Source organism: Gymnoscopelus braueri, assembly GCF_963280865.1.
Source record: "Gymnoscopelus braueri genome assembly, chromosome: 13".
NCBI lineage: Eukaryota > Metazoa > Chordata > Actinopteri > Myctophiformes > Myctophidae > Gymnoscopelus > Gymnoscopelus braueri.
The window spans coordinates 25,808,651-25,833,687 of record NC_137615.1 but is presented as its reverse complement, the minus strand read 5'-3'; the positions used below and the strand labels follow the sequence as shown (position 1 = coordinate 25,833,687).

The following is a 25,037-nucleotide window of genomic DNA, read 5'->3' as shown; positions in this document are numbered from 1 at the left end:
ACAAGCTCTCCAGTATAGCTCAAGTTCAACAGCAGACATTTCAGCGCTCATGTGGGGGACCTAGCTTCGGATCCCAAGTAAGATATGAACGTTACAGATTGCAGCTTTAAGATGGGAGGAGTATGTGATTGGATGGTGAATAAGCGTGGGACTCGTTCGACTGCGTAGTTGAACTATTAGATTGTGGGTGTATGTGATTGGAGGGTGAATGAATGAGCATGGGTGATTCGACTTCTGTGCCAGCCTGAACTACTGCTCTGACAGGCCTGCAGACAGAGAACAGTTTCAGTGCAAGCTAATTTCAAACCACTAACAGTGTATGGCATGGGCTAGAACCTTCACTACTGCAGGGCTTTTTCATCAGATTGCTCCATCTGACATTGACTAATGGCCCATTTGATAGGCCTGGCTGTATCCATCCATCATACAACATCAAGTGTTCTGTTAGAGCCAATGTACAGAAGAGTTGACTCAAGTGTCTTTCATCCCACGTAGCAGTCTTGCATTTGGATAGTGTGGTTGGAGAAAGATAAATGAAGTGATTAATTCTCACTCACACACGCACGCACACACGCACACACACGCACGCACGCACACGCACACACACACACACACACACACACACACACACCCACACACACACACACACACACACACACACACACACACACACACACACACACACACACACACACACACACACACACACACACACACACACACACACACACACACACCTTTTTACAGTAGAAAAAGAAGAAAGGCATTTACTTTGTAGGGAGAAGGAGACTTGAAGGATAATGAGTTACACTATGTTATACAGAAGTGATCATTATGGATAATTTTGTTCTATTTGACCTAAGCTAACATAGTGAAATATTGTGGAAACGCACGCACGCACGCACGCAGACACACGCACGCGCGCACACACACACACACACACACACACACACACACACACACACACACACACACACACACACACACACACACACACACACACACACACACACACACACACACACACACACACACACATTTCTATGCACACTGTTATGACCTGTATAACCCCATTATTTCCCTGTGTGCTATTTTGGGATGCTGTGGTTGCAATAGAGCGTTACAGGAAAGTAGCCCAGAGTTTCTGTTGACTGATAAGCAGGTCAGTTCCCTGTGGATGATGGTCTTTGTAGTTATATGTAGTTCACAGCAAGATGCTGAGAGGTCAAATGTCACGTCACCTCAGTGGGCATAACTAATCTGGTTGGCTGGACCAGGGCCTAAATTCCTCTGGGATGAAAGGTATACAGAGTATAGTCAGACTCTCAGCCAGCTTGTGTGTTTGTGTGTCCATCATACTGCATGCCTCTGCAAGATAGCCAATGGCTAGTAGACTGAATCAATTATACCAGCATATCTTGCTGTATTCGGCAGCTTTTATATGAAATTGGGTCTTTTTTTAAATGCTACTAGTTGAAATTTCAGCCTACATTGAGTTACATTTTTTTCTGGTTTTTGTCTGGTTGTTTGTGCCATGAAACAGGAAAAACAGTGATTAAAGTTATGTGGAAATGCATGCATTGATGGCATGTATTTGATAGTCCAGCAGCTGCAAATTTGTAAATATTGTCCTTGTGATAAAGACGACAAAATGAGAAATGACTGACTCTTTGTTCCTGATTTCTCTCCACAGATCGTGAGGACCAATCAATTCTTTGCACGTGAGTACTTTACTGTGGACACACATGCACACTTTCACTCATCGTCTTTATTACTCTCCATGCAATCACTCAAGTGGACACACACACACACACACACACACACACACACACACACACACACACGCACACACACACACACACACACACACACACACACACACACACACACACACACACACACACACACACACACACACACACACACACACACACACACACACACACACACACATACATACACTAAAACGTCTAACATAGAAGGGTATACTATAGAAATTCACCATTGGACCGCTCGCGTGCAACTTTGCATGCCTGGAGGCCAAGTAAAAACCTCTGCCCCAAATTTTTCACATCGGCCTGTTATAGCACCACCAGGAGGCAGATTTTTGCTAAACTTTATATTACTCCTACAGATTTTGTCCAAACATCACGCAAATCGATACACATTATCTCTATAGTCATGTGATCAAGACGAATCTATCTGATTTTTCATATTCCATCCTGATCCTAAGAATACCTTCCAAAGTGGCCCGTTTTGAACAAAATGCCTCAAATCATGAACGCAGCGTCCGATTTGCACGCACATTCCCACTAGGCCAAGGAAGAAATTCCACCTTACGTTTTTCGAATCTGCCTCATGGTGGCGCTATAACAGGTAGATTCACATTTTGGCCTATAACTCTTGAACCCCTAGGTCATACAATCACAATTATTTTCCCCTTGGATTCCTTGGATCATTACAGAACTCTCCAAATAAGCAACGTCCAAGTTTTGGCTTCCAAAGTTTGTGGGGGGGACCATTGGCGCAGAATGCCACACATCATGAATGCAGCACCCGATTGCTGGGAAACTTTGCACGCATATTCCCACTAAGCCAAGGAAGAACCTCCGTACCAACTTTTTCAAATCTCCTCATGGTGGCTCTACAACAGCCCACTTCACGTTTTGGCCTATAGCTCTTGAACCGTAGGTCGTACAATCAACCTTTTTTTTCCCCTGGATTCCATTTCCTTGGATCATTACGCAATTTATAGGCCCTGTTTGTGCCAGATTACATTTTCTACCATAGACCAAAACTGAAATCGGTACACATTATCTCTGGGATCATGTGATCAAGATGTGTGAGTTTGATTTTTCAAATCCCATTCCAAGTGGCTATGACCAAAGTTCTCTTCTCTTCTCTTCTCTTCTCTTCTCTTCTCTTCTCTTCTCTTCTCTTCTCTTCTCTTCTCTTCTCTTCTCTTCTCTTCTCTTCTCTTCTCTTCTCTTCTCTTCTCTTCTCTTCTCCTCCGTGGAGGCCATCACTGCTGGAACAGATAGCTGCTCTGTTCTCTTTAAGGTGATTCAGATGATGTACAGTAGCTGCTACATAGACTGGAAAATGAACCTGTATTTAGAGGAAGACATTCAGGTTCTATCTTCATAGAGGTATTTGCGATTTATGATGGATTTATACTTCTTTGTACGATGGAGTCGCATGCCGGACAAAGCCAATCTAGCCGATCAACGTTTCACCCCGGCATTGTGAGCTTTTCAATTAGGTTCCAAGTATATATAGGGCTTTACAGCCTAGATCTACTCTCGTCCTTGAGTTCTCTTTCCTTTTCAAATGCACCTGATACTGAACAAGAAGTGTGTTGAGCTCACTTTATTCAGATTAAACATCTCTACAATCATCCTCATTTGAACTGTCTTAGATTAGCTTGTTTGAGGTTGTTTTGCCACAGTGAGCCACCCTTAATCCTGAGACAGCCTGTTATTTCTGCTCTTTCTAGCCTTCATGTTTCTCCTTACACTTGGCAGGCTCCTCTCATCCTGCCGAGTGGCACTTAAAGACTTGTTTCAAAAAGCTTCTTGTGGAAGTCAGGCTTTGCGGCGACTTGAACCAGTGCTGTGGGAGTTATGAGTGTGGTTTGGTGCCATGCCTAAAGTCCTCCATGGCAGTGTGTAATTAAGCAGTACTCGCTTTCTGAGCCTGTCTGAAGTTTGCTGTAACCAGTGAATAGAGGTGTTGCATAATCTTCCACACATTTCAGAAATCTTCAGAAAACTACGCCCCCTGTTGGTTTGCAGGGGTGCCAGATTACCACATCTTTTGTTGTTACTCGGCCAAATACCGTACATATCAATTTGGGGTCCTTGACCTGAAAAAGAACCACTGGTCTAGGAGGAGCCAACAGGAGCAGCGTTCTTATCACTCTGATAAGAACGCTTCCTTTCAGTCTTTTCGTATATTGTGGTATAAGACAGAATCAGGAAGATCTCCGGTTGGTTGCTTAGCTGCTGTCCATTCAGGCAGACAGTCAAACAGCATCTAAGGGTGTCACGTAAAGCTCTTGGCTGAGAAAAGAACAGGGAGTGGCGTGCTAGACGGCAAACCTGTAGAATCTCTCAGTAGAGAGTCAAAAACCACAAAGTGGACACCGTGACACAAGATACACACATACATAGTGAGATAGAAGAAGCTAGAGGGATGAGAAAATGACCCCAGAAAGAAACACTGAGTAGGTGTTGAAGGTCATGTTTGTCTAGAGCAGTGGTTCTCAAAGTGGGGTCCGGGGACCCCCAGGGGTCCTTGAGGGGGTTCCAGGGGGTCCCCAGCTAAATTTGTTAAATATACCATCAACATGAGTTCAATCACTTTAACCCTAGCATATTACAGTACGTCAGCTATTTGAAATTAGCTGATCTACAAGCTTTCAACCCATCAAGATGCGACACGTTTTAGCTTGTAGATCTGCAACTTAAAAAAAAAAAGAGTGGCCAAATACAATACATTTGCGGGTCCTTGACATGAAATAGTTTTAGAACTACTGCCCTATATAATAATTACTAGATAGAAGTACGAGACTTGTTCCAATGTTCTATTCTCCATGCTTGTACTAAGCTACATTATGAAGACATCAAAGCTACACTAGAATAAGCGAAGTTGTCAACTAACAGAAATGACCTACTATACTACACAGACCCAGGTCCAGTGTTCCTCAACAGTCCCATAGAGTGCTAGAGCCGGACCTAAAACAGCCTTGCAATATGTGCAGTGGTGCTAATAGCCAGCTAGTCTAAAGCCACTGGTATGCGTCTGTGTGTGTCGCTGGATGGCTCTGTATCTCAAGCCGCCAGGCTGCTGGGTTCTGGGTTCTGGAGTGGGACCTGACTGTGGGACATGCGGACAGCCCTGCCTGAACAGAACTATCATTAGAGCTGATCCAAAAGCAGAGTCTGGAAACCCTGGAGACATGCCCAGCAAACCACAGGGCCCTGCAGTTAAAAAAGCCTTGACGGACAAATAGATGGATGGAGAAAACAAACAACAGCAAATAGGCTGATCCTAACTTGCTCTCACTAGCTTGCTTGCTTGCCTCCCCTGGCTCTCCATTGTTCCCCAGAGGTTCCGTAAAACACTCTGAAACTGACCTGATGACATGATGGTTTGTCTAAAAGCTATTTTGGTTAGGGCTTTCACGGTTTTTATTATAGTAGTTTTGCTGTGCTTGTGCGTTGCAAACATTGTGGGTGTTCAATTCCTGAAATGCTGGCTGCGCCTGGCAATTGAAGGCTGCTGATTTATGATTGTAGATGTTGATTTGTGTAATTATTCCCTGGAAATGATGAGCAAATCAGAACTGATATGATTGTATGATGCTGTTTTGGGAGTAGTGTAGAGGACTTGTTTGTTTTCACTCCCTCCCTCCCTCTCTACAGCTCTCTGACTCTCACTTTTGTCACTCGCTCCCTTAGACAACCTAGACATGCTCTCTCAGTCATTCAAACACAGAAACATAGCAAACACACAAATGATTAACACAAAACAACGTAGTTGATACACATGGCCCATCGCCTTTCACTTGAGAGGTTTAGTAGTTTAGATTGTTCTGGCATTTTCACTCACTCACTCACTCACTCACTCTCTCACTCAGTGACACACTCAGTGACACACTCAGTGACACACTCAGTGTTTGTGTCATTACTGTCTCTCTATCCTTTCAGAGGTGAATCAGGAGCTGGCAAGACAGAGAACACCAAAAAGGTCATCCAGTACCTGGCCCACGTCGCCTCCTCTCACAAAGGACGCAAAGACCACAACATTCCTGTGAGCACTCCCTCTGTAACACTCTCCTCTCTTCTCCTTTCTTCAACCACATTCCTTATTGAAAAGAAAAACACCTTATATGTTCTGTTTCTTCTCCCATTTGACAATTTATGAAGTTGATTCCTTGGACCTGTATCTGTTTCCGTCCAAGTGACATTTCACATTATCTTAATGTTCATATTTAGTTATTAAAGGCCTGTTGTAAACAAATACTTGTATGATCCAGCAGAACTAAGGCCATACCAAACTTTTGCAATCAGTGTTAATATAACACAATCACTGCTCTCTTCCAAAGTCACATGTTGCCCATTCTATGATGGCATTATGCTAGCAGGCTAACGTTAGACTAATGTTAGCTATTGGACTGCTTGTTGCTTGTGTCTGACACAAGCGCTTCAAGTTATAACACTTGCATTTGTTTATCCTTAACAAACAGCCCGAATCTCCAAAAGCATTCAAGCTACAGGCAAGTGTTTCTCCAAACAACATCAATGTTCACCATGTTTCTGTTGTGTTTGTGCGTGCGTGCGTGCATGCGTGCGTGCGTGTGTGTGTGTGTGTGTGTGTGTGTGTGTGTGTGTGTGTGTGTGTGTGTGTGTGTGTGTGTGTGTGTGTGTGTGTGTGTGTGTGTGTGTGTGTGTGTGTGTGTGTGTGTGTGTGTGTGCTTGCATGACCCACCTATTGTAATTCTCCACTGCAACCATAATGATGCTTCTAAAAAGCAATCTTTGCTATTTTAATGAGGGGTTTGTTTATTCTTACATTGGCATTTTTGTCCACTTATTTGGTATTGGCTCAGTTGGTTCAGGCTTATTGATAAAAGAGCAGGGAATTGTCAACAATGTAAAAACCATCAGATACAACTACAAGCATACAGTAATAGTAATGAAACACAACAGCGTTTCTTATTCATTATTAACAAGTAACAGCAAGTGGTATTAATTAAAGTACAGTATCAGTGAAATATATCCATTTGTAACTCTTGAGAGTGTACAAATGTTACATTTGTACACTCTCAGAGTTACATTATTGACCATGCATGGGCTGCATGTGGTTATTTGCATGTCTACAGCCTCCATCACCTGAGAATACACCCATTATTTGGGGGAGAGGAGGGACTGTGAAATCAGTGTGAAAACCCATCAAACCATATCGGTACAGAACATCTCTCCCCAGCTGTAGTCGTTTTCTTTTACGGAGGCAAAAATTAAATCTAATTGAAAAGGGCTGATGCTGTACTTATATAACAACTATAACTTTCTGCAGGCTCATTACATTATCCAGCTAAATTGAAATAAAATCTGTGGCAGTTGAACAAGCTCTTCATCTGTGCATGCTTTCCATTCGTGTGGTGGTGGTGAGAGATAACCAGTTGCATGCTGTAGTTTTAGGAACCCTTTCTCTAAATATTGATGTGTCCCCCTTGGACATTATTACTACTAATAAGGAGCAATTCCTCGTCCTTCAATCTGTGTGTGGCAAGGCAATAACATGCCACTGGGGAGTGGGGATGATGTATGCATGTACAGTATGGGGTTTCTTTAGAGACTTTAGCCAACCTGTCCTCACCTGGATTCTGAGAATTGAATCCATAGTGAGTATGAGAATTACAGATGACCATCAATAACACATGACTTCTCCACTACACGACTATGAAGGTCAGCTTCATAGGAGTTATTCCCTGCTCAGCCTTCTGCTGCTGGGGGTTCTAAGGTATCAAACCCTGATATTTTCGGGTCTTCCGGTTTTTCTGCTTGATTTATCTTTATACAGACATCTTTCTCTCCTCCTCCTAAACCTGTGCCCAATGTGTCTGTGTCCTTTAGCCACTTAAACCCTATACAGTATACTACATTGACCAAGGTTTCCCAGGGCTCTATACTAGGCCTCCTACTTTTCTCCCTCTATAACAAAGGGACAAATGCTCACAACGCATCACATTGTGATGTGTTGTGAGACACTATGGTTAAAACGGATGCTTTATAGAAGCACACTGAGGATTTTACTGCGCAGATAGATAGATGAAACAACGGTAGGTTGGCTCATTGGTATTTTGCTTAGTTTGACTATTCTACTGTGTAGAGGTCCTGGTATCAAAAATTGACCAATTTCTACACAGAGTTCAGTTAGAATGTCTGTGCATATCGGACAGAGAAATGCCTGAATGTGGAGTGAGAGAGATATATAGTTATATCGATATGGAGGGGAGGAGAGGGCAAGAGAGGGAAAACTAGTGGCTAAGGCAAAGAAGTAAAGCAGATGAGCGGAGCCCGGACATTCATTAGTCTGGAGCCCCTGTGCAGGGAGGGTTATGTGTCTCATGGGGACAAAACACAGACAGGAACGTATGTTTATCCCACAGGATACCCAGATCTGTGTATTACATTCTGCATTATTTGCCTAGAGGTAGAGATGAGATGTTATGACAGAGAGGGATCTATAAGATACGTTGAGGAAGATAAACGAGTCGTGGAGAGATTGTTCCCAGGCCACGTCTCATTCTCTCCCAGGGGATATGGGTTTAACTGAAGGTCTCTCGTTCATCCACCCAGACAGACAGGACAATTATGGACATTATAATGATGAAGCTCACCTCATCACCTGTGCAGAAAGAGCAGGGGAATAACATTTATGTTGGCAATCGCTGACTCTGTTACTATTACTGTAAGCACCTTGATTTGGGAGGTAGAGTTAGGTCTGCTGAATGATGGCTATGTCAAGCACCAGTTGGTATCCCCAGCCAAACTTACTGCTTTTTAGCTGGGTGTTAATTTCCCACCCTTTTTTCCAATCCCATATATACTGTATAACCGACAAAATGCATGCATTAACCAACCATACTTCTCTCCAGACCAAATACATGTAATCATATTCACTTCAGTGTGATCTGGTATGGCTGGCCATCTACAGTATAAAGCCTCAGTGATTGAAACTGCTGGAGCAGCTAACATGGCTTTACACCCTCGCCGCTTAACACCGTTACAATAATGCTATATATTGAACTAGTCAAGTCAAGTCAAATTTTATTATAGCCCAATATCACAAATGATGTCCCAAAGGGCTCCACTTAACTCATTCAGTGCCACCGCCAAAATTCATTGTAAAAAAAAAGTGCTTAGGAGCCGAGATACAGCCTTTTTCAGTAAGAAGTTAAACAAGAAGTGAATGGAGCAGAACATTTTCAAATTATCATATCTTGGGTTCTGAACATTCCCCCCCCCCCCCGTCGTCCAGTGGCACAGGGCTTATTACAACGGACGTTTTAGACGTCCAGTGGCACTGAATTGAACAGAACAATATTAAAAGCAACAATAATTAAAAGCAAGGATTGCAAAGTTCAAGTATACATGCAACCGCCCATAATAAGTAACAGTAAGTAAACATGAGTGCAATGTACATACAGTACATACATACTGTACTGTACATACACGAGCGCACACACTGTACATGCATACTGTACATGCAAACTGTACATATAATGTATGTCTGTCAGTCTATATTCTAGGATGTGGAGTATGTGTGAGTTCTACCTGGATCTGTTTGTTCATCTCTGTCCCTGTCTCCCTCTAGGACCTTGGCTTTAATGCTGAGTTAAGGGTTTTAGTGAGTAGTAACTCAGGGCCAGGTTTGGGTGATGGATGGACATTGTCCAAAGCTCACCTTCAGCATCTATTCCCCCCCCCCCCCCCTCTCTCTCTCCTCTCTCTCTCTCTCTCTCTCTATATATATATATATGTCTTTCCCTCTATCTGTCTCTCTCTGAATCTGTCTTTCTTTCAATCTGTCTCTTTCTTGTCTCTTTCACTCCTGGCTGGCTGCAGAGCATGGAGATTGCAGTGGTGCCTGCAGTAAGTGGGACAGACCTCAGTCCTGGCATACTAATTTGTCTCTCGTTCTCTCTGTCTCTCTGTCTCGCTGTCTCTCTGTCTCTCTGTCTCTCTGTCTCTCTGTCTCTCTGTCTCTCTGTCTCTCTGTCTCTCTTTCTCTCTGTCTCTCTGGCTCTCTGTCTCTGTCTCTCTTTCTCTCTCTCTGTCTCTATAATGGAAAATATTAATATCCAGTCAGGGTGAAATGTTGACAATTTATTAGGAAGATTTGAGCAGAGTAACAGCATTTACAGCAACAAAGCTCTGGCCTCCTGGCCAGACCTTGGGACCCGTGGGGCAGAAGACCTCCTGAAGTGTCATCTTTGAACACCTCTTATACACATGGATGCTCTCCCTAAATGGAGACAAATATGAACAGGCTCTTCTAAGTGACAGTACAACATATAGTAATGCTGACTGGTTAAGTTGAGAACGTCCAACGTATTGCTGAACCAGCTAAAGAGAATAGTGTGAAAATAGACATTGGAACATTTGTTGAATGGCAGCAACATGAGTTGTGAAAAGACCCCTGCTGTGAAGCTAACACTCTGGTCCCAATACAAGTAGATACATAAAGAAATTATTTTAGAACAGATTTGCATTCTAAAATGTCTATTACATCTCTCTCACTCTCTTCCTCGATCTCGCTTTCTCAGTCTCTTTTTTATCTCCCTCTTCCTCCCATCTTCCTCGCCCTTCCTGTCCTACTCATTCTAACACGACCTCTCAGTACTATCACTGAAAATCCTGAATGTTCATTTAACTCAGAGTGTATAAATTGACCCATATGGACCCTATTTGGGTCAATTTGTACGCTCAGGTTTTTTCAGTGTAGGCTATGTAGGACTGAGGCTGTCCCATATTTCTGTGGTGCTGGCCAGGCACTGACTACCCCAGAGCCTCATCCAACCATGCATCCCATCCATGCATCCAGCCAGGCAGCCAGCCAGAAATCAGAGAGTAGAGAAGTGTTCTGTCTCCCTGGGGGCCCACAGAGCCCAGGCCCCAGTGGACAATCCTGGAGTCAAACCAGGGTGGAGTTCTGCAGTGCCGTGGGTGGTGGCAGCAACACCAGGGGCTATTTCTGTACCGTTGGTACCCTGCCAGCCCAGCCCTGTGCCCTGGAAAGAGATTATGTGTGTGTGTGTGTGTGTGTGTGTGTGTGTGTGTGTGTGTGTGTGTGTGTGTGTGTGTGTGTGTGTGTGTGTGTGTGTGTGTGTGTGTGTGTGTGTGTGTGTGTGTGTGTGTGTGTGTGTGTGTGTGTGTGTGTGTGTGTGTAGAGGGGTGGGAAGTTGCACAGGCCCACTGGAATTTCCCGACCACTCGACAGGGTTTGAAATTTTGGGAAGCAGCTACCACCCTTGTCACAGTGGCAGGTTTTTTTGTTTTCCGGAAGTGTAGGGTGTATCATCTCCACCACAGGAATGTGTAGGCTAGGGGAAGAGCCTCTCGCTCATCACCCGCAAACGTCCCACTTACAACAGCACAAACCGGGATGTGTTGAAACCCCTTTGCTGTGCCTCATTAGTGGCTTCACAAACTTGCAACTTGTCAAACGTTTCAAAAAACAAAGCAAAAAAGACATTATTCTGTGCTGCAAGTGTACAATGTAAATGAACAGAACCATGATTAACCATTCTCCACCTGCATGATTGGTTCAGTGTCTTGGCCACGTCTGTCTCTGTCCATTGTGGAGAATGCTTTCAACTTGTCAGATTGTGTATGTTTTGGCAAGGATGGACAGATCCGTCATAAGTAGTTGGTATAATAACTGTTTTGATATCTTAGCTCTGTCTGTCTCTCTCCACAGGGTGAGTTGGAACGCCAGCTCCTACAAGCCAATCCTATCCTCGAGTCCTTTGGCAACGCCAAAACGGTGAAAAATGACAACTCGTCTCGCTTTGTGAGTTTACTCTTCTGTTTAAATGATTATGGTCTTGTCTTGGTTTAGATAGGCAGAGATAATGCTGAGTAGGGGCTCCCGTTCCCCTCCACTTCAAACCAACTAACAGTGTAAATTACATCTCATTGACCTTTACAAGACGTGTATACAGACAAGTACATTGATGATGACACAATACAAACTTGAACCACCTTTTGACGCCATTGCCTCTCAGATTTTGAACACTGCAGAGAAGATGCCCTTACTTTTTCCCTGCACTGTATCTAATCTATGGCTGTCTGTGTATACAACAGGCCAGAGGCAGGGATCAAAGGTTTCTCGATTTGTCGATCAGGACCCAAAAGGTGGAATTGCAAAAAAATAACAAACTATTGCAGTGTTATTTGAGGCTGCACTGGAGGGTTTTTACTCATTATGTACAATGGCAGCCCCAAGTGGCAGCGACTAGTAACTGTTTTGATACTACTGGCTGTACTATACCACTGATGCTCATTGTGATAAATATCCAGCATTTTAATCAGGGATGATGAGCTGATATTATAGGTTTTCGATTCTTTATGTGACTTAGAATGATAAAACATAGTGCAGTGTGCATAGTGCTAATGCCTACTGGCTATGTATTATATGTTCTGTCACGGACTAGTTTAAGTTTCCACTGGCCAACTAAACTGAAATGACAATCAGCATGCCTGAAAGTAAATTAACACTAAATTAAATGATTACATTTAAATGAACATTATGTTAGTTTGTTTTGCAAAAACATATAGTTGCAGAAACCTTGTATCTCCATATTTCAACTTTTCAAACCTTTTTTTGGTAAATCAATGCCATACTTCATCATACAAGAGTGTTTTTCACAATTTAAAAGTGTTTAAAAATAATAATAAAAAGGAACGGTTTTGGACATACAAGGTTTCCACCCGACAGCAAAAAAGAAAGAAAAAAAAATATATATATATATAAAAGTCTTTATTAAACCAGCATGGCAAAAACAGACTGCAAAATCAATTCAAAACTGCAACAGGATATGCACAAAGAAAGAAAAATGTGCACCCGCTCACAAAACCTTTCTATTTCCCTTGAGCCTATTCCATTGCCTTCAAATTGTCTTGATTTTCATACCAGTCATTTCCTGCCATGCTGATTTAATACATGTTTTTAATACATTTGTATCAGCAAAAAAAGGATAGGTCTTTTATTTATTCAATTGTCAGGTTCCTTTTCTTTAAATTTGACACTTTTTCTTAAACCAGTGGATTATTTCCAAAGTCTTTTGTACTCTGGATACGTGCCCCAAAGGGTATTTGTTTCAAATGTCATCCAAGCCTTTTCTTCTTGTACTGTGATAGCTTGAACTGTTTCTCTGATGTTTGGCCAGTGAGGAGTTATAGAAGAATCTATGTGATTCTCTTTTTTATTTTAAGGTCATCATTGTTTGCAATGATTGTTTGCAGTGGTGGACAAAGTCAAAGAATAGATACACCTGTAAAATATTACTCAACAACTAAGTGAAAGTTGCTCAGTCAAATTTGTACTTGAGTTAAGGTACTGGAGTTGCTTTTATAAAATGTAAATGCTTTAAAAAAATTGTTAAGTGTTCAAAAGTACAACTTACAATGTACATTTTCTTTTTAATCTATGCATCGCTGTATTACAATTTAGACATTTTCCAAAAATATCAATAAGAGCAGGTCTATAATAGCAGGTCTATCGCAAAGCATTGTGAGCTTGCAGATCTGCTATTTGCTATCTAAAATGTAAAAGTACAGTACTCAATAAATATACTTAAGCACAGTACTCAAGTAAATGTACTTAAGCACAGTACTCAAGTAAATGTACTTAAGCACAGTACTCAATTAAATGTACTTAAGCACATTACTCAAGTAAATGTACTTAGGGTTAGGGTTACTGTCCAACACTGGTCATACTATATATGTATCATAAATCATTGTGTCACTGAAGAATAAAATAAAGAAGACCAGTGTATTAGAATACAACACACACGCACACGCACACGCACACACACACACACACACACACACACACACACACACACACACACACACACACACACACACACACGCACACACACAGGAAACCACATGCATGCCTGGGATGCTTTCTGACCCGTAACCTCATGTGGGCAACTTCTTAATATAGGCATTTCCCTGCATACAGTACCTCTGTTTGATCAATCAGGGGGGGAAAGCTTTTTTCCAAAGTTCACAGGCATGTCTTGAGAATAAACAGATAGGTGACAGATAGACTCAAACGTGGACATACTCGCTGTAGTATGACATTTTAGTCCACCTGTAAAATTTCACACACGGCAGACTTTAGATCTCAGTATGACCGGAAGAAAAAGTAAATAATTGCCTTGAAGTTGCTATCCTCTCCCATGACATGTCCTTTTCATCGTTGTCTACAGGGGAAGTTCATTAGAATCAACTTTGACGTGACCGGCTACATCGTCGGGGCCAACATCGAGACCTGTATCCTCGATAGCAGGACAGCCCGCGGGAGCTGATAGACAGAAAGGATTGTTTCCAAAAAATGAGGACGGGTGGGAGGAGTGAAAAGGATGGGGAATGTGTTGAGTTTGGAGCTTAAGAACTTAGAGAGCCGTGGTTTTGGCTCTAGGGTTCTGCAGAGCTTTACGCTTTACCACAAAAATGCATTTTTGTACTTTGCGTTTCCCTGATAGGCTGAGACTGGGGGGATTGGACCACTGAAAGAGTCACGCATTCATAGTCATGCTTAGTGTTTGTCCATGTTTATTTATGTCCTGAGAGTAGAGCCATGAGGCTGCTTTCAGGGGGCCAATTGACTTTCTTTTATAATGCTTGTAAGAGGAAAAAGTACAGAATTGATTCCTCATGATTTGGGTGTTTTTATTTCCCTTTCCAATAAGATTGATTGGTTCTGTACTCCATGAGAATTCTTGTGTGAAATATGGTCGTTGCTAAGGTTTCTGGAAAGATTGTACTGAATTGCAAAATTCTTTGTTCCCTCTCAAACTCAGCCAGCGATCACAAAAATAATCTGCTTTCTTTTTTTATCCTTCGAAGTAGAAGTTTTGTGTAGGAATGTTTTTTTTACAGCGTTTTTATACAGTATATGAGTAGAATGGTGAAAAGTAATTGTGTTTTAACCACTTGAACCCTAGCGTCTATTCTGGGCATGTCATAATAAGCAAACATTCTGCGAAAATAACGACATGTTGTGAGCTTTTAGATCGCGTATTTCCGGCAAAGAGATTTGGTGTAGAGGGGAAAAAAGGTGTGGGCCAAGGATACACCCCTGGGGGACCCCGGTCAACAAAGCTTATAGGGTCAAGTGGTTAAGAACAGTAGCATCAGTGGCTACAGTACTGTAGTTGCAGTTGCTTTGTCCCACATCATGCAATATCTTGGTCAGACCTTAATGCCTACTCTCAGACCTTCTGGAGAAGTCGAGGGCCATCAGACAGGCCAAAGATGAGAGAACCTTCCATATCTTCTACCAGCTGCTGGCAGGAGCTGGGGAGCACCTGAAATGTGAGTGTCCTCTCTCATGTTCTATATGGTGTCTTCAGGCATGGGGAGACTTTGAACCTTCCTGTTAATGACCTAGTAGAGATTATGTAGATGAATTTGGACTCATTATTTTACATCCTATGGGCGTTGCAGAGCTGTTCTGCCTAATGTCTCTCCCTCACCAGTAAACGGACAGTATAGTCTGTTCTGTTATTACAGATCTAAAGATAAGTGACCTGCATGGATTTATGTCACTTTTCTGTTCTATTACAGTATAAAGTAGCTCACTCACTCGCTCACTGTTTCACTTGCTTGCTTGCTTTCTCGCTTGCTCGCTCACACACACACACACACACACACACACACACACACACACACACACACACACACACACACACACACACACACACACACACACACACACACACACACACACACACACACACACACACACACACAGACTCTAGTGTAGTCTAGTGTAAATGGATGAATTGTCACTTCTAATGTACAACAGTAGTAGGATGATGTTTCTGTCTCTTGTTGTTCCTCTCTGTCAGCTGACCTTCTGCTGGAGGGTTTTAGCAGCTACCGGTTCCTGTCCAACGGGAACGTTACCATCCCTGGCCAGCAGGACAAAGACAATTTCCAGGAGACCATGGACGCCATGCACATCATGAGCTTCTCCCATGAAGAGATTGTCTGTGAGTCGGCCTGCACGGACAGACAAATCCGGAAACAGTATACACAGCCAAATCCTGTGTCCATTTAGCTCTGAGAGTGTTAATATGGTCATATTTACACTCTCAGAGTTAAACAGAAGTTGCTTGATTACAATGCAATGCGGACGTAGCATGCAAGCGTATGACTTATTTTGGTTCTAAACCTTTTCTATTCTGGTTGCCATGGCAGGTATGTTGAAGGTGGTCTCCGCTGTGCTGCAGTTTGGAAACATTGTCTTCAAGAAGGAGAGGAACACAGACCAGGCCTCCATGCCTGAAAACACATGTAAAGACAATCCATAAACTTAACCACTAGTCTGTACTTCAGCTGTGGCCAGTATGTTCGTCTACGGGTCCGCCACTTTGATAACACACTACTCTGAGGTCATTCAACTCTGAATATGTATTTTGATGTCAAAACAATGAAAGTGGCCGGTGAATTTTGAGATGTGTAGTATTTTTGATGCCTAGAATAAAAAAAAAAAGAGCTTAGATTCCTGCCCTAGATTCTACAATAGCAGTGCCACTGTAATAAGCCATATAAATACATTTTATCATAATGAACACCCATACACGGTTTCAGGCGTGCTGTGAAGTACCTTTATGAATTTAAACGAGTCTGATGCTGAAAAAGAGTATGCTTGCTCAGCGATACCTTTCCTAGATAAATAAAGTAAAAAACAAACAAACAACGTGTATCGGTGGGAAGTCTGTTTTGTAATGAGGTACCCCCTGTGTTCCTTCTGGTCCTAACAGCGGCCCAGAAGCTGTGCCATCTGTTGGGACTGAATGTGATGGAGTTCACCAGAGCCATCCTGTCCCCCAGGATCAAAGTGGGACGAGACTATGTGCAGAAGGCGCAGACCAAAGAACAGGTGAGACGCTGTCTCATGATAGAAAAGCTGCATGTGGCACACGATATGCACAGTAAATGGCCCCTTACGGGTTCATTTTTACACTCTCAGAGTTAAATTAACCCTCCAGATTTTACTGTGTGTACAATGGAGACTCACTGGGCTTTTTTTGCTGGTGTAAAATGAGCATACATATAGAATCAAAATCAACAAAAGAGTACAGAGAAATTTGTCTCTGGCTTTGCTGTGATTGAAGTGATGCTGTCTCATGATGTGTTTGCTATCAGACTCTTGGTTTATCTAAGCTTTAGCCAGCATTTTGACATCATAACAGGAAAAGTCAGTATCACCCATGGTCTTACGTTCTCATATCTGCTGCCATGAGGCTTATGGCCATATGGGTCACATGGTTATTATCTATTATTCATGTCATCGGTCTCTCCTGGTCTCTCTCCCTGGACTCTCTCCCTGGACTTTGAAGTGTCTCTGTCTCTCCCCAGGCGGACTTTGCCATTGAAGCTCTGGCTAAAGCAACATACGAGCGTCTGTTCCGCTGGCTGGTCCATCGCATAAACAAGGCTCTGGACAGGACAAAACGCCAGGGGGCCTCCTTCATTGGTATCCTGGACATCGCTGGGTTCGAGATCTTTGAGGTGCTTACATCACTGCATTGTGCTTGCAAACACAAACAGTCCAACACTGAAACATGAGTTTAGTTTTAACCAGATGAACCCTAGCATCCCTATTCTGGGGTGATACACTAGCAGATCTCACAAGCTTGTAGATCTGCTATTTTTGGCAAAGAGATTTGGTGTAGAAGGAAAAAGGAGCGGACCCCTGTCTAAGAATATACTGTAGGTGTAGGGTTTAAGTGAATTTTCTGTCATAACATTTTCCTCATTCATCTTTGAATAAGATATAACACATGGGGTTGGACTTATCTGATCACTTGTTTGAATATTTCAAACAATATTTGTTATCTCTGCCAGGCCAAAGGCAAGGGGTGAGTTTATGTTTTCGCTGCCGGCAGAGTCTGCGGTAGGGAACTTAATTGAGTTTCCTACTGACCAGCCATCCGGCCATCAAATTATTGTCTCAGGAATGTGACAAAAAAGGAAAAAATCACACCCAGTGTGAAGTGGGCGGTGTGGTCACAGTGGTCATCACAGTGATGGAAGAAGTGATGGAAGAAGTGATGGAAGAAACCATAACTTAAAAAAAACAAATTTATGTTCTTTTAAATTATGGTCCTATTTATAGGGCTATGCACATGTGTCATGTTTCCCTAGCCAATCACAGTCCTGAATAGACTGTGATTGGCCAATCACGGTGCAGGCTATGCACCGTGTTAGGGGGGTACATTTGTGGCCAATCACAGCGCAGGATTTGGTGTGCAAATATCCAAACCTCACATATAGGGGCGGTTTCACCGCCCAAAAACTCCATGAATTCAAGGCTTCATGGGGTGTGTAATTTATAGATGGCCTCCAAGCCAGGAAAAGACAACACTTATGCCACATCACGATATTACAATATCCAAAACCCAGACGATAGATATCTAGTCAATACATTGCCCAGCCTTACTCACTTATTTGACAATGTGACAGAGGGATACATTGATAGTTTGAATAATACCACGTTTAACAATACATTAAGCAAACAAAACGACACCCTGATTCCTCTTGTTTCGTCCTTCTCTCTGTCCCTCCAGCTGAACTCGTTTGAGCAGCTGTGTATCAACTACACCAACGAGAAGCTGCAGCAGCTGTTCAACCACACCATGTTCATCCTGGAGCAGGAGGAGTACCAGAGAGAGGGCATCGAGTGGAGCTTCATCGACTTCGGCCTCGACCTGCAGCCTTGCATCGACCTCATTGAGAGACCGGTTAGTTGTGTGTGTGTGTGTGTGTGTGTGCGTGTGCGTGTGCGCGTGCGTGCGATGGCGGAAGGTCTAACATGAAGTGAAAGTGAACGTCAATTGTTTATTATAATCTAAGGAACCACACCCATTATACTGTAAGTAAGATAAGGTAAGATAAGATAAGACCTTTATCGATCCCACGAAGGAAATTCAGTCACCAAAGAGCACAGCAGTTAAGATACAGGTTACAGGGCAAGACAAAGTACTGTAGATACAGCATGATAGAAAGACATCACAATTACCATTGTTAATGCAATAGACGCAAAGATGCATTAGCAACTTCTGTGGAGTGTGTGTGGTACAGCCAGGTACTGTGTGCATTTCTCCATGTACAGTATGCTTGTATATTGTGCAGGTACTGTATGAGTGTTTATAAGTATGCGTGTTTGCGTGCATGTAACAAAATGTCCCTGTTGTCCCTGTCTGTGGCTGCAGACCAACCCCCCTGGTATCCTGGCTTTGCTGGATGAGGAGTGCTGGTTCCCCAAGGCTACAGACAAGACCTTTGTGGACAAGGTGCTACAGGAGCAGGGCACGCACACCAAGTTCCAGAAACCACGTCAACTCAAGGACAAAGCTGACTTCTGCATTATCCACTATGCAGGAAAGGTATGTACAGGAGTGACTCTCAACTGTTTTAATTTCAAGGACCCCCCATTTGATACCATTTAATATGTCTTGGACCACAATTTACACTGTACACTCCTGGTTCTATTATTTTTATGGCATGATTCCTATTGGGCGATTCCTATCTGTCTGTCTGTCTGTCTGTCTGTCTGTCTGTCTGTCTGTCTGTCTGTCTGTCTGTCTGTCTGTCTGTCTGTCTGTCTGTCTGTCTGTCTGTCTGTCTGTGTCCGTCCGTCCGTCCGTCCGTCCGTCCGTCCGTCCGTCCGTCCGTCCGTCCATCCGAATATCTTGTGCACACTACCAGTAGGCCAAGGAAGTAAATCCACAAATATGTTTCACATTTGTTTTTATACTTTTTGACATTTATTATTTCATACTGAAAGTCAATGGAGGTCGGATTAGACTGAAACTTTGCCCAAATACAGAGATGACTGACATCATAGTAGTGACATCATAGATGACCGCCGCCATAGACATGCCATGTGAAATACAAGGAAGGAACAGTGAGGTTCGTTTCTCTGCACAATAGCTGCTGCTGATGGCGGTTTATGATGAGATGGGCCTTGCATCGACCTCATTGAGAGACCGGTTAGAAGTTGGGGAGAGTATGAAGATCGATCCTGACGCCAATCGTTATCCATACTGTATCGTGTGGACGCCTATCCCTGTGCTGTCGTGGCTGTTTCCATTCATTGGACATATGGGAATCTGCACTTCCACAGGTGTCATCCGTGACTTTGCTGGACCTTACTTTGTCTCAGAGGACAACATGGCCTTTGGGAGACCAGCAAAGTACTGGATGCTTGATGTGAGCAAAGTGTGTGCTAATGGCCCCAACGCCTGGGACACAGCAGTTCACGATGCCTCCGAGGAGTATAAATGCAGGATGCCCAACCTCTGCTGTGACAACTGTCACTCTCACGTAGCCATGGCTCTGAATCGAATGCGCTATGAAAGTAGTACCTCGTGGAACATGGTCAAGCTTTGCCTGCTCGTTCTCATACACGGCAAACATGTCAGGTGGGCCGGATTCCTAAAAGCCTGGCTGCCTTTTCTGATGCTGACAGGGGTCATCCTTACAGTGGCCCTGACACTCAATTTGCGGTGACCACGGGGGAAGAAGAGGGAACTGCAGTCGGATGCAGGGCTTGACCATTCTAAGCGACATGGGAGTCGTCACTCTGCGTTCTGCTCATTGAAGTTGGGGAGGGGGAGGGGAGGTTGTAAAAGAGGACCATACTCACCCAGATATCCAACCAGGAGACGAAGATCACAAAGAAGACAAATGCCAACCGTCTTCACAACCGAGTCCACACAGTAAACGCCTGCTCTGTTCTCAGGAGGAGGGTAACCCATTAACAGGCACTTAACCTGGTAGCCAGATTATTTGAGGAGAGCGAATAGATTTTAGTGAAGTTTAGTGAACCTTTTAATGAATTGTGAGTTTAGTTCCTTAAAAAAAAAAGAAAACGAATTCTAAAATATGAAGTCCGAGATCCACATGGAAGCCATGCCGTTATTTGACCTCGTTGACCCTTTCAATGCTACTTTTTTAATGTGTAAGCTTCTTTCTTGTCACTGCTGCTGTTAAATTCACTTTTCGCAAATTAAGCTTACACCACAGAGTCGGCACAGACACAGACTAATTTGTGCTTTATCACAGAGTGATGTCGCTCGCTGAAAATGATTTTTGCCATTTATTTTTGGCGAGGGCCACCATCGTGCAACGAAGCATAAATTAGACTTGTAGCACTTGCGTTTCTTCTACAGGACCAGTCCCCCGTTACTTCACTAATAGGACATGTATTTCTTAGCTCGAGAGTAATTGACCAGGTGAAATATTCATTTTTAAACCATTACTCCCATTCAAGTCCACTTAAAGCCTCAGATCTTTCCATGTTCGCTGTGTTTTTCTTAGTGAAGCGACTCTTGTTTCTGGCCAGTGTTTTTTGTGGTCCCCTTCCTTGGAGGCAGCAGACCTTCGCTCCTCTGAAAGCGTAATTAACCAGGTCATTGCTTCAACACAAAAGCCCGGTTGTCTTGCTGCTGCAGGAAACCCACATCTGGTTCGCATTGGTGTGACTGTGACTCCACGCTGCCTGGTGGTTACATAACGGAGGCTATTCAACCTTCACCTTGGCATGGTGGTCTGCCATCTGGAGAGAGGAGACACATATTTCAGAACATTCCAGAGGAGGCTCTCCGTCAATCTCCACATGAAAGCTAATATCAACCCCAGAATGATGGTTTAATTAGATTTACCCCTTTTCTCTCCCTCACACGCACGCTCACACACACGCACAAACGCACTCACACACACACACACACACACACACACACACACACACACACACACACACACACACACACACACACACACACACACACACACACACACACACACACACACACACACACACACACACACACACCCTGACACAGATACACATGTGTACATAGACAATGTAAAACCACCAACCTCATTTCTGGACGTGAACCTTATCACGACAAGCAGGGGAAAACCTCATAATCATCCAGATGCTAAACCTCATCCAATATTCACTTCTGGATCCAGCATTACATTTGAACTAGATCAAATAAATGCTGCAGGACAGAGCAATGTTGAAGTGGAAAATGAGTGCAAACATAGTGGATTATCCATTCCCATGCGCTTTGATCAAATCCATATGGAGGACTTTGTAGCCCTCTTATCTTAAATCTTTGACCCCTTCTCGTTTACCTGTTCAGCCGATGCAATGACCTCTGCTTTTTAGAGTTCTTGTCAGATGTTTCACGTGCACTAAATCAGAATCACAAACACATGAACTTAGAGATAAATCCATAAAAATGCCACAGAAACTGGTGCCAAAAATGTACTGAAGCTTAGATTCTTTTCAATTTGTTATACTTTATTGTCCCTGTGGGGAAATGTGTCCTATGCATTTGACCCATGCTAAGGAGCAGTTAGCAGCCACTGTGCATCGCTCGGGAGCAGTGGTGGGACGCTATTTTTTTTGGTGGGACGCTATTTTAAAGACAACACACGCATGTCGCTTTACACCTACTCTACAGGTCACTCAATGTACAATTGATATGCATCTAGGCTCATTCCTATGTTAATTCACCTGGTGTGACACCCGGCAGTCGGCAGCCTTTGTAAACTTTGTTGAGGTGTGAACTTAAGGGTTGTTTTTAATCGATGCATGTGCGTGCGCGTGCTCCTGCTCAAAGGACCGCGTGTTACCATGTGCAATGACGTGCAAATCGGCTATTTTCGTCAAAGAGATTTGGTGTAGAGGGAAAATGGAGGGGGCCAAGTATTATAGACCCCTGGGGGATACCGGTCAGCTAAGTATATATGGTTCAAGTGGTTAAGCATAGGTCTTCTGCCTCCTCAGGTGGACTACAAGGCTGATGAATGGCTGATGAAGAACATGGACCCACTGAATGATAATGTGGCCACACTGCTGCACCAGTCAACTGACAAGTTTGTGGCTGAGCTCTGGAAAGATGGTGAGTCCCATAACGCTGTTGAGACATCCCATGGCTCACTGAGCTCACCATGCTAACCATGTCAAAACTAAAAATATTCTAGATAAACAGTCTCAGCGGCTATGCTGCTCTAGCGTTTCACAAGCTGTTGCCATTGGGGATGAAGCAAGGTGCTACTGTATATATACGTATATATATATATATATATATGTATCCTATCCTATAATAAAATTGGCTAATGGGAGTGCGAGTGGATGGGTGGGCAGACCTCTAACGTCACTCTGACACAGCCATAACCATATAAGGAGTTTCCAATGCAGCTACGCCCAAATATGGAGTGTGTTGTCTAAACTCAAGGTGTCGTCATGGCATCAGCCGCAAACAAATAAGTCAGCTCCATATATGGGCACAAAAGGGGGTATGCCCATATATGGGCATTTACTGATGACATCAGCGATCTCCATATATGGGCATAAAAGGGACAAGGACTGACAGATACAGAGATCCGGTTGTCCAGAGCCACAGTTCCGACCGCTATGCCCATAATGGTCATGTACATTACACACGCACGCACAAACGCGCGCACAAACGCGCGCGCACACACACACACACGCACACACACACACACACACACACACACACACACACACACACACACACACACACACACACACACACACACACACACACACACACACACACACACACACACACACACACACACACACACACACACACACACACACACACACACACACACACACACACACACACACACAAAGGGCAGTTGCCTGAGCAGGCCTCTAAAGTGATGCCAGTGACTAACCTGTGTCCTAATTAATAACCAGCTACTATGATAAGCCTGAAGTGTGTGTGTGTGTGTGTGTGTGTGTGTGTGTGTGTGTGTGTGTGTGTGTGTGCGTGTGCGTGTGCGTGTGCGTGTGCGTGCGTGCGTGCGTGCGTGCGTGCGTGCGTGCGTGCGTGCGTGCGTGCGTGCGTGCGTGCGTGCGTGCGTGCGTGCGTGCGAGTACACCGAAAAAAGGCATATAGGCTATCTTCTCCCTCACTGTCCTGTCTTCTCTTTCCTGTGTCTCTGCCTACGCGTCTATAGACATTCAGACGTTTCAGAGAGCGTCTTTCTATGACAATGTCTCTGGGCTCCATGAGGCTCCAGGTGAATGTTAAGAAGACTTCTCTTTGTGTAACACTGGCTTCTCCTCTCTATGTAACACTGGCTTCTCCTCTCTATGTAACACTGGCTTCTCCTCTCTATGTAACACTGGCTTCTCCTCTCTATGTAACACTGGCTTCTCCTCTCTATGTAACACTGGCTTCTCCTCTCTATGTAACACTGGCTTCTCCTCTCTATGTAACACTGGCTTCTCCTCTCTATGTAACACTGGCTTCTCCTCTCTATGTGGCTGCACTGTTAGGCCTCATCGGTTCCCTGCTCTCTCATAGCTGCACTTTGTTCCTCACAAAACCTCCCCTCTGGCTTTGCATGGCTGGACTGTCTTTGTACTGGTACTGATGCTGAAATGATCAGTTCATACAGCTCAGCTACGACAACAAATGGTCATGACTCAAAACATTTTTTTTTTATCGCACAGCTTATAGTACATTGCATTGTAGGAATCAGTGGACCCATGTGAACATTTCGATATATAAAATACAGATATACAATTGCAGGAAAGTTTACGATAATGTGTGAAAGATTTTGGAATTCTATCTGGCTCCACTCTAGCAACACCATAAGTGTGTATTCTAAAAACTGAAAAGACTATAAAATCCAAACTTAAATTGTGATAGCACAGAAAAGAATAAATTGAATAGATCCCATAGATTCCAAACATAAATTATCATTTTAAAGTTTGAATTACGTTTGTAGGTGAAATATGACAGACTAGACTGGGTGAGGCTGGGTTAAACCTAAAGTATTGCTTTCAATTGCGAGGCACATAATAGGGTGACATTTCATCCTATGAAGAGGATTCATGCAAAACAAACAACAATGGTCTTTGTTATGGCATTCTTGTCTTTGAAACACAACTCTCCATTTAAATGGAAGGAAATTCTGGGCCACCACACACAGAGGATATGCCAGCCAGCCTTAAGTGGCAAAATGCTGCTACTGATGCTGTAAGCAGCAAGTCTTAGATAAATGCACTGCTTCATCCTGTTAAAGGACAGTTTGCTATAGGACTAATGTGTCCTATATCTTCTTAAAGCATACGTACCCAAACTGACCCTGAGTATGCCTGAGTAGACTGCAGGGAGACGGATTGGTGCCGCTGTACTTAAACAGCCATTGTTGAATCTAAAGATT

General features: G+C 43.4%; 2 protein-coding genes across 2 annotated transcripts in view; both read left to right on the top strand.

The window, feature by feature from the left end:
• The window catches only part of LOC308099241 (myosin-10), a 100,605-nt gene that overhangs the window by 47,878 nt on the left and 27,690 nt on the right, over positions 1-25,037 (top strand). Inside the window, exons 4-16 of the mRNA XM_080447920.1 lie at positions 1,694-1,721; positions 5,712-5,814; positions 6,251-6,280; positions 11,491-11,583; positions 14,012-14,075; positions 15,021-15,119; positions 15,656-15,799; positions 16,008-16,103; positions 16,574-16,692; positions 17,172-17,324; positions 18,383-18,556; positions 19,028-19,201; positions 22,618-22,732. Of these exons, the coding sequence (XP_080304046.1) occupies positions 1,694-1,721; positions 5,712-5,814; positions 6,251-6,280; positions 11,491-11,583; positions 14,012-14,075; positions 15,021-15,119; positions 15,656-15,799; positions 16,008-16,103; positions 16,574-16,692; positions 17,172-17,324; positions 18,383-18,556; positions 19,028-19,201; positions 22,618-22,732 (1,392 nt within the window). The remainder of the gene's footprint in view (positions 1-1,693; positions 1,722-5,711; positions 5,815-6,250; positions 6,281-11,490; positions 11,584-14,011; positions 14,076-15,020; positions 15,120-15,655; positions 15,800-16,007; positions 16,104-16,573; positions 16,693-17,171; positions 17,325-18,382; positions 18,557-19,027; positions 19,202-22,617; positions 22,733-25,037) is intronic.
• Positions 19,758-20,327, top strand: LOC308098604 (transmembrane protein 222-like; the record flags this gene model as incomplete). Its single annotated transcript, XM_080447014.1, has 1 exon — positions 19,758-20,327. One exon carries the CDS (start codon positions 19,758-19,760, stop codon positions 20,325-20,327), a length of 570 nt encoding a protein of 189 aa, XP_080303140.1.